The following is a 12,411-nucleotide window of genomic DNA, read 5'->3' as shown; positions in this document are numbered from 1 at the left end:
ATTTCACTTGAACTGGCATAACTATAAATCCTTATAACAAATGTTTTAACTTTTGCTTCTTAAATTAGCATCTACTTACTGAGTCTAAACTTTTTGTATCTCAATTTTTTTTGTTTTTACTCCAAATTGTTAGCTGGTTTGATATTTAAATATTTTGTTCCTGTTTTACTGTAAAAAAAGGGTTTGTACAATATCATCATAATCATCATTAGCCTTATCCCAACTATTTTGGGTCACCTATTAATCATATTTTTCTTTCAATCCTATTGAATGATGCTTGATGTATTAAACATATTCTTAAATCATTTTTGAATAATTTCTATCCATATTACCTTAGATCTATATATTTAATTTTCAAATCCTTCGGCGTTCAATCTAATGGTGGTGTATTTCCTACCCTTAGCATTCTAACTGCTGAAAATAATCATTTTTTAATTTAATCTTCCTCATATTGTCATGCAGAATTTGGCTATCAATGATTTTTTATTGCTCAATACAACATATCCAACCTAATTGTAGTTACTATAATTTATCTTTTAAGTTTCTATAATATCCTCTTATTAATCTAATCCCTTTCTCCAATTTAACCACCAGGATATAACTTAGAAGTCATATCCTCATTTTTTCCATATTACTTTGTATAACAATCTTATGATGTTTAAACTTATCATACCTAGGTATTATTCTAATATTTTTTATTGATAATTGGTACTATCATATTTACTAAAATTATGTATAATATATTCAATTTTTGTTCTACCAATTCTAAGCCTACTATCATTTAAGCATTTCTCGATGATTGTTGCAGCTTTTTGTGGACACACAGCTGTTTTCTGTTCTTTCAGACTCTCGAATGTCCAGTTTTGAGAATGAAAAGCCATTACTGTGAATATACAAGCTGCACACTATTAACCATGAGCCAGAAGATGGGGCTCCGCCTCCATTGCTCCACTTCCACAGTGCTTGAGCTCACAGTGCAGGCACACTTGCATTTGGAAGAAAATCCTCCGGCGGAATTGTAACATATTGCAATGATTATAACATGAAATATCAAAGTGAGAACCATCCCATTGTTTTAGAAGGGGATGGCCATGATTACAAGTTATAGGTCCTTTTTAGAAGCAATATTTTTTGTGTATGTAATTAATAAATACACTTAGGCCTCGTTTGGGGCGGCTTTTTTTCTGCTTCTTAAATCAATTTTTTTGGTACAAAAATAAAATTTGTGTACTAAGAAGTTACTTTAAGAATCAGTAAAAAAGAATCCCAAACGAAACCTTAAAGCTGATTTTTTGGTGGGGAATGATCTTTTTTTTCTGTTTAATGATCACCTTGAGCAAATAATCAAGTTTTGCGTGAAGTACTCAGTTATGATTTGTTCTTGCTTGGTTTTTGATGAAATGGTAGCTGAATCCATGTTCTTCATTTATACTGCTTAAGATTGATAATATCTGATCATTTGAATATCGTTCTGCTTATGTGTTTGTTGGCGCTGGTGAACATTTTTTGTCGATCACTCTCTTTCATAAGGAGACTTTGGCCCAATCTCTGTGGGAAAGAATTGCTACTTTGTAGGGCTGTGGTTCTGTGAATGATTCAATTTTGGACTGAAATAGGATTGGTTTAAGATCTGCTCAAAATCATTCAATTTTATTTTGAGCTGAGTCGAGTCTAATTATAGATTAACTTGATTCAAACCTAACTCAATTCAGCTAACTTTTTAAGTTTCAAATCAAGTTCAATTCTGCCAACAAAAATATACTCTTTTTATTCTCTCTAAGAACTTTTAGTTCAACTTCAAAATAAGAGTATATATATAGGGTTTGATTTGCTTGTTAATTAGGTTGTTTATTTAGGCTTTATTTGGGATGATTTTTTTACTACTTAAATTATTTTTTTAGTATAAAATTTTTAATTTGTGTACTAAAAAATTGCCTTAAGAAGCGACAAGAAAGTCGTCCCAAATAGAATCTAAATTATTTCATATGTTCTCGCTCTGAAAATTAGACATCTATAGGTTCGGATACTGTATTGTTGTACTTGCAATCAAAATCTTCAAAAATGTAGAGTAAGGTAAGTTTAGGCTATCATATTTTTGCGCACTTTTTATAGTCTTTAAAAGGAAAAATTATTAGGTGCGGAGTGCAGACGGGGTGAGAACCGTCTGCACAGACACAGAGTACCGAGCGGTACCCAGCGGTACCGAGTGGTACCGAACGGTACCGAACACTGTTTTATACTAGTGTGCAGACGGTTCTCCCGTCCGCACTCCGTACCTAATAATTTCTCCTTTAAAAGGCCTTAGATTTATACTAGTGAGGACCTTGTTCGATCCAAAAAAAAGTCTTCTAGGGCTAAGTCATTAAGGAACATCTCTCCCGGGCTTTAAAGAGGTGAAGGTCATGTCAATGAACCTTCCTTTTTAGATCTCTCTCAATAGAAGTCACTCTTAAGTTCATGTCAATGAATAAGAAACTTGTAGTAAGATGATTGTGGTATAGAGATTATAGTCGAGAGATGGTGGTCATAATGTTGTAATCGGGTGATGTTAGTTGTGAGATTGTGATTGGGTAATGATGTTTGGGAGATTGTAGTTATGCAATAATGATTAGGATATCATAATCGAGCAACACTAGTTAGAAAACCTTAGTTAGGCATCAATAGTCTAGCAAAGGTGGCCTAGAAATTGTAGTTAGGTGACGCTTGTCAAGAGACCACAATCAAGCAAGGGTGTTCAGGAAGCCATGATAAGTTATTATGGTTATGAGATTGTGATCGAGCGATAATGATGGTTAGGATATTAAATTTTTGTGATAACAGTATGGAGATGGTTCTTAGAAAATTTCAGTTATGCAATAGTAGCAAAAAAATTATAATTAGGTGACTATGGTCAGGAGACCTAAGTCAAATGTAATCGAGTGATAGTTTTTAGGAGGCTTTAGTTTAGCGGTTATAGGTGGGAGATCATAGCCTAGCAATTGTGGTCTAGAAACCATAATATGATGGTGTGGTGGTATGGATATCGTAGTTAAACAATAGTGGATGAGAGATTATAGTTGGTAAACAGCTATCGAAAGATCATTTTTTGGTGACAATAGTATAATAATATTTGTTAAGAAATGTGATCATGTTATAGTGGTGTGATGGTGATGATAATCCAATAATGGTGGTTGTGTAGTTTCACTCACGTGATGGTAGTTTAAATACAATGGCCAGGCTTCTATGATTTGATAATAATAGTTAGGTTGTTGTAGTTTGATGATAATGGTTAGGTGGTGGTGATTTGGCACTATTGATCTAGTAGTGTTAGTCCAAAGGTAGTGACCATGCAACGGTGGTTTGATGATGGAAGTCAGGTGAGAGTGGTCCGATGGTGGTGACCATGTTGTAATAGTCTGATGGTGATGGTCAGGCGATGATAATTCAATGTTGTTGGTTGGGTGGTGCAGGTTTGATTGTGGTGGTTTGGTGATATCAATTCAAAAGTGGTTTTTAGGTCATGACAGCTCGATAGTAGAGGCCAGGCATCATTGATCTATCAAGGGAGGTCAGGTGAATACAATCTAACAGTGGTGGTGGTTAATGGTGGCAGACCAGTGATCAGGTGTTGGTAGTCTAACAATGGTGGTTAGGTAGAGCTCCAAGATTCTTCAAACATTTGAGCTATTTCCACCTCTCACATCCTCATGCGTAGAATGAGAATCTAGTTATTATTTTTTAGAGTGATGTTTTGATTATTTTTGCCAATGCCCTAAAACATTTCATTAGATGGTCTGCATTGATTCTCTAGATCATTGTCTTAATAATAACATAATCAAATGATATTAGACTCATTGGATTCATCTAGCCAAGGCAATTGTTTTAATTATAAGTATGAAAAATTCAGAAATTGTTTGATCATTCAATTAATATTAATAAATTTTGAACTAGGGTTGAAGTGCTTGACTTGTGCTCATTTAGACTCAAATCAGAACAAGTTTTCCGTCATTTGGTCCGTCTCATCAAGATTTTTACTTTTAGACTTGAATAAATTTTAATCTTATTAAATTTATTTAAAATAAATACCTTTTTAGATCTCTCTCAATAGAAGTCACTCTTAAGTTCATGTCAATGAATAAGAAACTCGTAGTAAGACGATTGTGGTATAGAGATTATAGTCGAGAGATGGTGGTCAGAAGGTTGTAATTGGGTGATGTTAGTTGTGAGATTGTGATTGGGTAACGATGGTTGGGAGATTGTAGTTATGCAATAATGATTAAGATACCATAATCGAGCAACACTAGTTAGAAGACCTTGGTTAGGCATCAATAGTCTAGCAAAGGTGGCCTAGAAATTGTAGTTAGGTGATGCTTGTCAAGAGACCACAATCAAGCAAGGGTGATCAGGAAGCCATGATAAGTTATTATGGTTATGAGATTGTGATCGAGCGATAATGATGGTTAGGATATTAAATTTTGGTGATAACAGTATGGATATGGATCTTAGAAAATTTCAATTATGCAATAGTGGCAAAAAAAATTATAATTAGGTGACTATGGTCAGGATACCTAAGTCAAATGTAGTCGGGTGATAGTTTTCAAGAGGCTTTAGTTTAGCGATTATAGGTGGGAGATCATAGCCTAGAAATTGTGGTCTAGAAACCATAATATGATGGTGTGGTGGTATGGATATTGTAGTTAAACAATAGTGGATGGGAGATTATAGTTGGTAAACAGGTATTGAAAGATCATTTTTTGGTGACAATAGTATAATAATGTTTGTTAAGAAATGTGATCATGTTACAGTGGTGTGATGGTGATGATAATCAAATAATGGTGGTTGAGTAGTTTCACTCAAGTGATGGTAGTTTAAATACAATGGCTAGGCTTCTATGGTTTGATAACAATAGTGAGGTTGTTGTAGTTTGTGATAACGATTAGGTGGGGGTGATTTGGCACTATTGGTGTAGTAGTGGTAGTCCAAAGGTAGTGACCATGTAACGGTGGTTTGATGATGGAGGTCGGGTTAGAGTGGTCCGATGGTGATGACCATGTTGCAACAGTCTGATGGTGATGGTCAGGCGATGATAATTCGATGTCATTGGTTGGGTGGTGCAGGTCTGATTGTGGTGGTTTAGTGATATCAATTTAAAAGTGGTTGTTAGGTCATGACGGTTCGATAGTAGAGGTCGAGCATCATTGATCTATCAAAGGAGGTCAGGTGAATACAATCTAACAGTGATGGTGGTCGATGGTGGCAAACCAGTGATCGGGTGTTGGTAGTCTAACAGTGGTGGTTAGGTAGAGCCCCAAGATTCTTCAAACATTTGATCTCCAAGATTCTTCAAATGAGCCCAGGTCAAGCACTTCAAATCTAGTTATAATTTTTTAGAGTGATGTTTTGGTTATTTTTGCCAACGCCCTAAAACATTTCATTAGATGGACTTCATTGATTCTCTAGATCATTGTCTTAATAATAACATAATCAAGTGATATTAGACTCATTTATTCATCTAGCCAAGGCAATTGTTATAATTATAAGTATGAAAAATTCAGAAATTGTTTAATCTTTCAATTAATATTAATAAATTTTGAACTAAGTTTGAAGTGCTTGACCTGGGCTCATTTAAACTCAGATCAGAACAAGTTTTTCGTCATTGGATTCATCTCATCAAGATTTTTACTTTTAGACTTGAATAAATTTTAATGTTATTAAATTTATTTAAAATAAATATAATATTTTATTCATCAATAAAAATTATATTAAATTCATCTTAAATAAAATAAACTAAATGATAATATTTTTTTTTCTAATCAAATCAAAATATTCTCAGTCTTCTTTTTTCCCCCTTTTGAGTGGAAATAGTAGGGAATGAGCATATGGAATCTCTATTTGACCTTTCGAATTATCAGAGAGGCAACGTGCCACCAAATGATTCGATTCTTAATGAAACTCAACGCGATGTGCCCCACCATTTTGATTCTACTTTGACTGAAGCGCGTTCACTTTTGTTCCTAACTTTCCATTACTTTGGCAAATGGAATTAATAGATTATTTATTTTTTTCCAGTGGTCCTTAATTGAAAAGATATTATGTAAATTTAAATAGCTCCAATGAGATTATTTAACATTATTTTTCAAAGCAAATCATGCATCCTCATGTTTCATGCACTTAATACTAATTTCCTTTCCATCATTTCATGATAAAATATATTGCTATAATATACTTTAAGATAGGCTTCAAAATCATTTAATTTATATTAAAATTAGTGAGTTTTATGATATTTTGATTTATATTAAAATGTAATTTTAGTATAAATCAGATAACTTTTTAACTCATTATGATAATTTTTTTTTAAGTAAATCACATGACGAAACAAATAAGAAAAGAAAAAGTTTTTATTTAATATTGCTATAAAAAGCTTCTAGATGGGTTTCAAAATCATCTAATTTATGCTAAGATTAATGATGTTTATGATGCTTTGATTTGTAGTAATATTAGTAAAAATTAAATTACTTTTAAACTCATTATGATTCATTTTATATCAGAATATCCTGATAAAATTGTGGTAATCTAGTACAAAAATATTTGAAGCAACCACTCCACTCAAAATAATTGACTTCAATTATGCTTCATTTGGGATAGCTTTATTATTGTTTTATAAAACAATTTTTTAGTACAGAAAATTTTTGAATCGACAAACTTTTAACAAGAAAATAGTAAGAAAGCTGTCCTAAACGAAACCTAAAAGTAATCAATTTTAAAATTACTTTTGGATCAAGCAAGTCAAGCTAATTAATTTTATAAAATATTTTTTAATTACCAATAATTTTTTTTAAACATGGATATAGGCTTCGTTTGAGACAGCTTTATTACTGATTCTTAAAGTAGCTTTCTAGTACAAACTTTTTTATTTTTTAACTAAAAAGCTATTTTAAGAAGCAATAAAAAAGCCGTTCAAAATGAAGCCATAATTTTAAACTTACTAATATTGTTGTAGCCACTGCGCAATATGATTGCAATATATCTAATTTTGCAAATGCAATTATGAGAGGTATTTAAACAATAAGCATCACATGGCGCCGCCAAACTTCATTAGGAAGCAACAATTAAGTGGACAAATACCAAAGTGAAGAAGGATTATGAACTATAAATATAAATAAATAAATAAAGTAATAAACCTACCTCTCTTAATTGATGACCTCTTTAATCATCAACTAATCTAATACTGATAATTAAAGTTCTTAAAGGAACTTCTTTTACTCCTTTGGCACTTTATTTATTTATTTTTTGGTAAAGAGAAGAGAGATATCATGCAATGGGAACTCGAGAACTAACGAAGATATGAGGATCCTGCTTCTCAGATTTGGGACCATACTATAGCTCTTAAAAATGGCCAAAACCACCCTTTAACCAACTTTTGAGCTACTTTATCAAAAGGCTAATCATATCCAATGCTCAGAAGTCATGCAGAATTAAAGGACTCCTTTAGTTCTTTAAGGGAAAAAAAAACTAAATAAATTTAGTTTGCATGAAATTATGATTAAAATTCATAATTTTATACATCCACCAATTCATCACTTAGGTTTCGTTTGGGATTACTTTTTTTTTTATACTAGAAAGCTGCTTTAAGAAGCAGTAAGAAAGTCATTCCAAGCGATGGCTTAATTTATGAACTACATATGAATTGATTAAAGAAAATAGATTGTATGTATGATAGTTTTATTTCTAATATAAAAGCATAATACGTACTAATTGGGGAAGAAATATCATATATATAGTTGAACTAATTTATAGAATTGTGAAGCTAATCAATCTTTTAATAAATATGTCTAGCAACCTAAATGATCCTAACTTGATGGCCCGAACCCGACCTGATAACCCATTTTGATTTAAAAAAAAAAAATTTGCATCTTAACAACGATAGAATTTATATTAATTGATCAAAATAAAAAAGTGCATATACCAACAGGCAAGAGAATTTAAGGAAAATAATAATAAATGAATCACTATCAAAATCAATATAGGATCATTAAATGGTTTTTGGGTCAATCTAAATTTGACCCCAATTTAGACCCGAACCAGACTTGCTTATTAAATATGTTAATTTGAAAATAGATTTTTAAAGTTAAGTCCGAATCGGATTGTCTGATCGGATCATTTATTGATGTTAAATATGATTATAGGAGCATCATTTATTTCCTTAAAGTAAATTTATGGTCATGTAAGAAGTAATTAAGCTTTACAGTTTTATATAGTAAATGATAATTAATTATACTTTTATTGGCAAGTATTTAACTGAGTAGAGTAAAATTGTATTACCATTCATTCACGCATTTTTTTCAGGGCTCAGATAATCTTTTTCATAATCAGTAATCTTTTCTTTGAATGCAACTAATTAATCTTGAACTTTACAATATGCATTGAATAGACTAAGATTTATTCAAAATTATTCACATTATAATAATTTATAAAATGAACTGTTTATAGGCTTTTTGTCCCTCTTATAAGGAGGGATCCAAGGAGTTCATTCTTCCCATATTTTCATCATATGTTCTTCAGATCTCTTCTTGAACTTAATTAGTAAGTCATTAGTTAATTAGAGACTAAAGCTTGTTGCATTAGAAAGGGTGTCCACTTACTTTGGTGGTAGGAGGCCAATAAACAACCACAATAATGATAAGAGTATTTCAGCTTCACTACCACTATATTCTAGCAATCGATCACTGACCTCTGTTATGCTGCTTGACAGAGCTTGCTGCCACTTCCTCTGCACTCTAGCAACCTTTTTTACTTTATGTAATTAGCTAGGGTATTTTTTTCATTGCATTTTCCACTTGCACCTACGTATATTTACATCTTATTGTGCTATAGTAAAATTCAATACAAACGACTTACCTTCTCCTCTCTATGATTACTATTCTTCAACTGCTTGTCTTGTTTATTGGAATGACTGGTAAAGCTCGATCAATTGGGTTCAACATGATATTAGAGCTATGTGCGTAACAACACTTTCCTTCAACACCAATGGGAGATTCATCTATGTCCGCGCCATCCACACCTAAGGCTCTAACGTCAGATCCACCAGCGGCAATTGATGTCTTAAATTCTCCCCACTCTTAAGTTTCTTCTCTCCAACATCATGAAGGTTATCAACATTCAATTCCTCCCTGAGAATTATCCCACATGGCAATCTACTATTCAGGAGCTCATCCCCACTAATCACTTCTCCAGCTATCTCAAAGGAAGCCAACCTTTCCCTCCCAAACACCTTCTTACTACCACTAGCCAGGTTTCCCTCAACCCCTAATTTTCTTCTTGGACCTTAGTAGATCAAAACCTCTATGTTGCACTCTTCTCCACCTTTTCTTCCATACTAAACCTCAACACCTTTGCGTCGATTTGGAATTAATTAAAACTCTCAGACTCAGATTTTTCTCTACAAACAATTCATGAGTTATCCAACTTAAGAATGAACTCCCCTCTCTCTCCATGCAAAATAATTACATGAATGACTAACTTGCTTCAGTTAAAAGCCTTGTGGATAATATCTCTATTGCCAGAGGCTCCGTAGACAACGAAGACACCCTGCTTTATATCCTAAATGGTTTTCCTCCCTCTTATCAGTCTTTAAAACAACCATCAGGACCTCGCTTCACCCAATTAGCTTGGATGACTTATACTCGCTTCTCTGTCATGAAGAGGTAAACCAAACTATTGATCCCATTAAGGAGCTCTCCTTGTCCACTACTCCTCCAGGTGACTCACAGTTGTCATTCATCACATCTCCATAGTGGATCAAGTTGCAGACATATTTACAAAGTCACTTCCCAACAAGACTTGATAGTCTTCGCAGCAAGTTAATGGTCATTCCACCCATCAACTTGAGGGACGGTGCAAAGAGTATTTCAGCTCCACTACCACTGCATTCTAGTTGACCGATCATCGACCTATGCTCTATTGGTCGATAGAACTTACCGCCACATACTTCCTCTGCACTCAAGCAATCCTTTTTTACTTTATGCAACTATCTAGGATATTTTAGTCATTATATTTTCCACTTGCACCTGTGTTTATATACATCTAATTATGCTACAGTAAAACTTAATACAAATGACTTTACTTTCTCATCTCTATGATCACTCCTCTTCCTATGCTTGTCTTGCTTATCGAAATGACTGGTGAAGCTCAAGCAATCAGGTTCAACTATTAATAACCTTGAAATCATTAGTACTTTTCATTCTTTGTTTGAGATGTTTATAGCTTCTTATAAAGGTGATTACGAAGCTGTTATGAGATTTTTTTTTGGAAATCACTTATAAAAAGTAGCTTTCTAATATAAAAATTTATAGAGAGTAGTAGCCAAACAGATTTTGGGTTGTGATTTGCCCATCTGAAAAAGTAAACCATGAATAAAGCTGTAAAAAATATATTCTTAGACTTCTTTTGATGAGAAATTATTATGTGCAGAGTATATATATAGGCATGGCCCATTGAGATTTGAGCTGAGAGGCAGCTGACGTCTTCGTCCTTCCAACACACATAAATAAGCCTGTTAATGTCGAAGGGCTGTATCATCTCTCTTCATTTAGATCAGAAAACGAGAGAATGTAAGGAAAATAATTCAAGCACATGCCTCTCCAGTACTCACCTCACTTACAAAGGTACATTCAAAGAATAATTGCACCGTCTAACTCTAATTTCAGTCATTCCTTCCACTTTTGGCATGAGGAATTTAATCTATCAATTCAATGGCTATGCAAATTTCTGAGGTTTTTTTCAAAAAATCTTTTATTTAGTTATATAGGATTATGTGAATGAGTGTAAAATAAATTAATGTATAAGTTTTTTTTTTTTTTTTGCTTGAAATAAAATAAATGCCGTGAAAAGTCTAAAGAGGAAGGTGGTTGGCGGCCAAGATTGACAAATATAATCGGTGGCAGTGACTAACGGTGATAGCAGACAATAATGGGTGGCCTGCAGAGGTGGTCATTGGTGGTGATAGAGGCAAGCGCGGTTGGTGAGGGGCGACAATCCGGGGGGTACAATTATAATAAGATAAATTTATGATGTATTTGAAAATCATCAAAATTGAACTAGAGGATGAATTTCAAATGATCCAAAAAATTTACACAGTATTTATTTTATTTCAAATCAAATATTAATATTTTATAAATTTTTATATTTGAAATATTTTACATCTATTTTATTTTAAATCAAACATCCTATAATCAAGTTTTTATTTGATAAGATTAATGTTTTCTTAAAAAAAAAAATTATATTGAGTCAGTTCATCCTTGCTTAGAAATTTAATATTTTCACGTTAAAATTATTACTCACTGGTGGTCAGAAATCAGGCAACCTCAGATATTCTTAGGTGGACGATTATTTTTGGCTATCAAAAGTGTACAGTTCTTTACCCAAAAAAAAATGTACAGTTCAGGTTGAAGAGAGCTAATTAAATGGAAATAGGAGCAACTCGTCTTATCTCTTTCTTAGAGAATAGTAACCTGTGATACCGACTTAGTAAGTGGGTTCTACAGGTAAAAGAGAAACCTATTTATAGTTCAAATTACCATAACCTATTTATAGTTCGAATTACGGCAAATATGTGTTGATTCCTTTGGAGGATGACCTTCACACATGCAATAATAAAGTCTACATCATCAAGATTATATGGAATGAAATATTTGGTTTTGGAATGAGTAGATGAATAATTAAAGTTATATAATTAGGACGATATGATTAGTGACATGGCCCCATATATATTCTCATTTAATGTGTATTAAGTTCTCTTGTAGGTTTCTAATTAAGACTTGTTGAACTTTATGCTCACCTTATTGACATTATTTCCGCCCAATCATATGTGGAATCATCATATATATCTAATAATTAAGAAATAAATCAAAGAGAAATATATTTACATTAATAATATTCATTCAAAGAGCATGACTATATCATTGATGCAATTATTCCTCGGTCTTTATATATATGTTCCTCGGTCTTTAATGATATTTTTTTCTTAATTAGTAGCATTCTTATTTGGATGAACCCTCTTAATAATTTTTAGTGAGAATTACATTCATCACTAAACGACTTTCAAAGCTTATTTATTGATGATCCTCGCTCTTAAAATTTTTTGCACAAAAAAGTTGATTTAAAAAATAGTAATAAAATTGTCTCAAGCAGAGCCTTAGACTAAGCAAAGACCATATCTACTCCCTTTTAGGGCTCATGCATCAACAAACTCTCATAAGAATTTTTAGAGTGACTCTACCTTACATTATTGCTATTGAAGGGTCACTTAATGGTGTCTAGAGACGCTTGAATAGAATTGTTAGGTTCACATGATAGTGTGCCTAGGGGTGTCAATATTTGACACGACACGAAAACCCGACTCGAACCCGCCCCAGAAATTTCGGGTTTGACCCG

The 12,411-nt window shown here is 32.8% G+C and overlaps 1 protein-coding gene across 3 annotated transcripts in view; it reads left to right on the top strand.

The window, feature by feature from the left end:
* LOC110106099 overlaps nucleotides 1–1,425 on the top strand; it is a 73,778-nt gene extending 72,353 nt beyond the window's left edge. For 2 of the 3 annotated variants that reach the window (XM_020835852.2, XM_020835855.2), the window contains exon 19: nucleotides 809–1,382. In XM_020835852.2, the coding sequence (XP_020691511.1) occupies nucleotides 809–889 (81 nt within the window). In that variant the 3' untranslated portion in view covers nucleotides 890–1,382. Of the gene's footprint in view, nucleotides 1–808 lie in introns of all 3 variants that reach the window. The other variant, XR_003701520.1, reaches the window with a different exon arrangement.
* Nucleotides 1,426–12,411: the final 10,986 nt, after the last annotated feature.

The sequence above is a fragment of the Dendrobium catenatum genome, unplaced genomic scaffold, assembly GCF_001605985.2.
Source record: "Dendrobium catenatum unplaced genomic scaffold, ASM160598v2 fragScaff_scaffold_853, whole genome shotgun sequence".
NCBI classification, from domain to species: domain Eukaryota; kingdom Viridiplantae; phylum Streptophyta; class Magnoliopsida; order Asparagales; family Orchidaceae; genus Dendrobium; species Dendrobium catenatum.
This window is presented reverse-complemented; position numbering and strand designations above follow the sequence as displayed.